At 39.5% G+C, this 2,954-nt stretch overlaps 1 protein-coding gene across 1 annotated transcript; it reads left to right on the plus strand.

The window, feature by feature from the left end:
• Positions 1-1,028: 1,028 nt before the first annotated feature.
• Positions 1,029-2,539, plus strand: LOC115005540 (uncharacterized). Its single transcript, XM_029427407.1, has one exon. It carries the CDS (start codon positions 1,187-1,189, stop codon positions 2,072-2,074), a length of 888 nt encoding a protein of 295 aa, XP_029283267.1. The 5' UTR covers positions 1,029-1,186; the 3' UTR covers positions 2,075-2,539.
• The last annotated feature ends 415 nt before the right edge of the window (positions 2,540-2,954 follow it).

Consider the following 2,954-nt stretch of genomic DNA (forward strand, 5'->3'; position numbering starts at 1 on the left):
TATACTTAATAAGTGTAAATATTCCAACCAAATAAACAAATAATAAATAAATAATAAACACATAAATAAAAGCAGAGCACACCGGCTGCCATTGTATATAAAATACTTCTAGACGGTTATGCGTGTACATTTACTAAATTCTTGTTAATATTAAGTTCATTCAATTGCAATAATGTTTACCACAAATATATATAACTTAATTTAATTTTACATTTTATTTATGGTTATATTTTAACTTGCACTATATTATGTCACAGATTCTCATTTTGCTTTTACTTGCATTATTTTTCTTTTTTGATGTAAACATTTAATGATCATTGTTGGATTGAGATCTAAGAACTTAAAACTTTAAGTATCATATATTAAATTCATGGTTCCTACGGATCCTTGAAATCCTTGAAAGTTTGTGAATTCGAGAAAGAAAAAGGCCTTGAAGTTTTTGAAAATAGACATAATTAGACATGGATCATTGAAAGTGTTTGAAAATAATATAAATTTAAACTTAACTCTTCATCTTGTAAATAAGTCTCTGATATATATGCAAAGAATGTGTAAGTTACTGAAGGAATCGAGCCAGCCCTTATTCAAGCCTTTTCTCTTTGTAATTGTTATTGTTATTATAAAGCCTGCTAATTCTCCTTAGAAAACAATAATGAACTTTGATTTGTCTCCCAAACTTGGGTCCTTGAATTTGAGGGAGTTGGGCCTGAAAAGTCCTTGAATTTGATGTAAACAAGGTTAAGTTGTTTGGATGTCTTATATGCTTGTATGAAATGTTTTTCTATTGTAAAGCATCTTTGAGTATTTAGAAAAGCACTACATGAATTAAATGTATTGTTATTGTTAAATCAAATAAGTATTACTATTATTCTTGTATTTTGTACCCGTTGTATTGTATGTTAGCTTGTTGCTATGTTCTCTTGGCTCTGTAATGACTGTTTTTAATTGTATTTGAATGTCATTTATGTGATTGTTGTTTAAATGTGCTTGTAAGTTAATGGACTTTCATCAGGCAGCGCCGCGGACACCTCAGACCGGGTCCTCGTGACACTGACGCCAACGGTTCTTTCCGTTACTTCCGCATGTACGGGAAGAAGGGTGTGGACGTCGAGAGCGGAACATTCGTGTTGAAGCTGTTATGAGTTGTGATACCGTCCTGTGTGTCCTGTACTGATCCCGGGACATCATGCGGAGAGTGGCCGTGTTCTGTGTGCTGTTGGCGGCGCTGAGATCCGCTCTCACCGCGGAAAGTATGAAATACTTCCAGAATGGCGGCAATCTAACGCTGGACCTGAGCCCCCCGTCTTCTGCCCGCATCACGAACATCGTGTGGAAGTTCGGAGGGGATCTGCTGGCGGAGTGGGCCGACCAGAAGCTTCCTCTGAACATCTTCAGCCCCTTTGAAAACCACGCGACCCTGAACCTGCAGACCGGAAGTTTGCACATCTACAACATGGGTGAAGCTCACGGGGGTTTGTACACGGTGGAGATCAACGACCGTGTGCAGACGGTCTCATATCAAGCTGTACGGACCACAGGCTTCGCCCCCCCCGTGGTGGTGATCAGTCCGCTGGTCTGCAGCAAAGACTCGAGCAGCTGTACGATGTCCTGTAATGCGGACGTCACGGGGGCTGGACCCGTCACCTACAGCTGGAGGTTTGGGGAAGATTGGCAGAAGGAGGAGAAGAAGAAGGACGTGACCATCACCATGAAAGATCATGGCCAGTTCGAGACCTTCACCTGCCGGATAGAGAGCCTATTCAAAAAGGAAGAAAGTGTCCCCATTAAGAACGTTCTCTACAACCCGGAGCCCCCAGCGTCTATTGTGGGTGGTGTCCTCGGTGTCCTCAGTGTACTTTTCGGTGTGGTTGGGGTTGGGGTTGGGGTGTTCCTGTATAAGAAAGGCAAATGCGATCATCTATTCTCCAATGCTCCTGCTCCTGCTCCTGCTCCTGCTCCTGCTCCTGCTCCTGCTCCTGCTCCTGCTCCTGCTCCTGGAGGAGAAGAGACACCTCTGACTGCTGTTACAACCACGCCGCCGGATTCATCCGACGCAAACGGAGGAAGAGGATAGAAAGTGAAGCTGTGGAGCTCTGCCATCTTCCATCATGTTAAAACAAACATGTACATGTGTGTGTTTTTAGCTGAATCATCGACTGTTACTGCAGCTGAAGGACTCCCCCCACATTAATCACTCTGCTGACAGCAGCATGATGGCACATGTTTGTATGTTTATAAGAAGCGCACATGTGGGACAGCTGTTGCTCATGGGGCTGGGCCATATTGAACAGAATGAATTGGCAACTTTTTTTAACTACAAAAAAACAAATAGGCTAATTTAATGCTTTTTAAATGTGTGTATGTGATGCTTTTGTTTGTCATTAATTATAACTGAGTAGGAAAATGTTTTGTTGCATGAATTGTGTTCTACATTTCAGCATGCAATTCATAGTATTACTGATGACAATCCCACGTGCTCCAAACAATATACAGTGTGAAATATTAAATTACCAGCTCTGAAGAAGCATTTTGTTATTCTGCTAAGCGAAGATTGTCCCTCACTGATGCACTGTTCCATGTTAAGACTCATCAGTGACTAACAGGTTCCTCATGAACTATCTGAGGAACTGTTTGACTTGTTAGTGTTGATGAAGCAGAAGCACTTATAATGTATTGTCGGCTAAAGTGGAAACAAACTTTGTTTCTTTTATTTTTATTTTAGTTAGCATTTTACAGTTTTTAATTATTTATGACTGTTCATATATAGTGCTTAGTTGATCGTTTATTTATGTTTATTGTGATAGTTTTGTGTGTATTAGTTTATAGTTATTTTATATTATAGTGTTTAAGTTTATACGTTTATTAGTTGATCGTTTATTGTTGATAGTTTTTATAGTTAGGTTTATTATTTATAGTTTATTATGTTGATAGTTTATTAGTTTATCGTTTTGTAT

Source organism: Cottoperca gobio, unplaced genomic scaffold (genome assembly GCF_900634415.1).
Source record: "Cottoperca gobio unplaced genomic scaffold, fCotGob3.1 fCotGob3_317arrow_ctg1, whole genome shotgun sequence".
Classification (NCBI taxonomy): Eukaryota; Metazoa; Chordata; class Actinopteri; order Perciformes; family Bovichtidae; genus Cottoperca; species Cottoperca gobio.

Excerpts from the sequence above, each read along its gene's own strand:
- LOC115005540 (XM_029427407.1), top strand. The coding sequence starts at position 1,187 with ATGCGGAGAGTGGCCGTGTTCTGTGTGCTGTTGGCGGCGCTGAGATCC.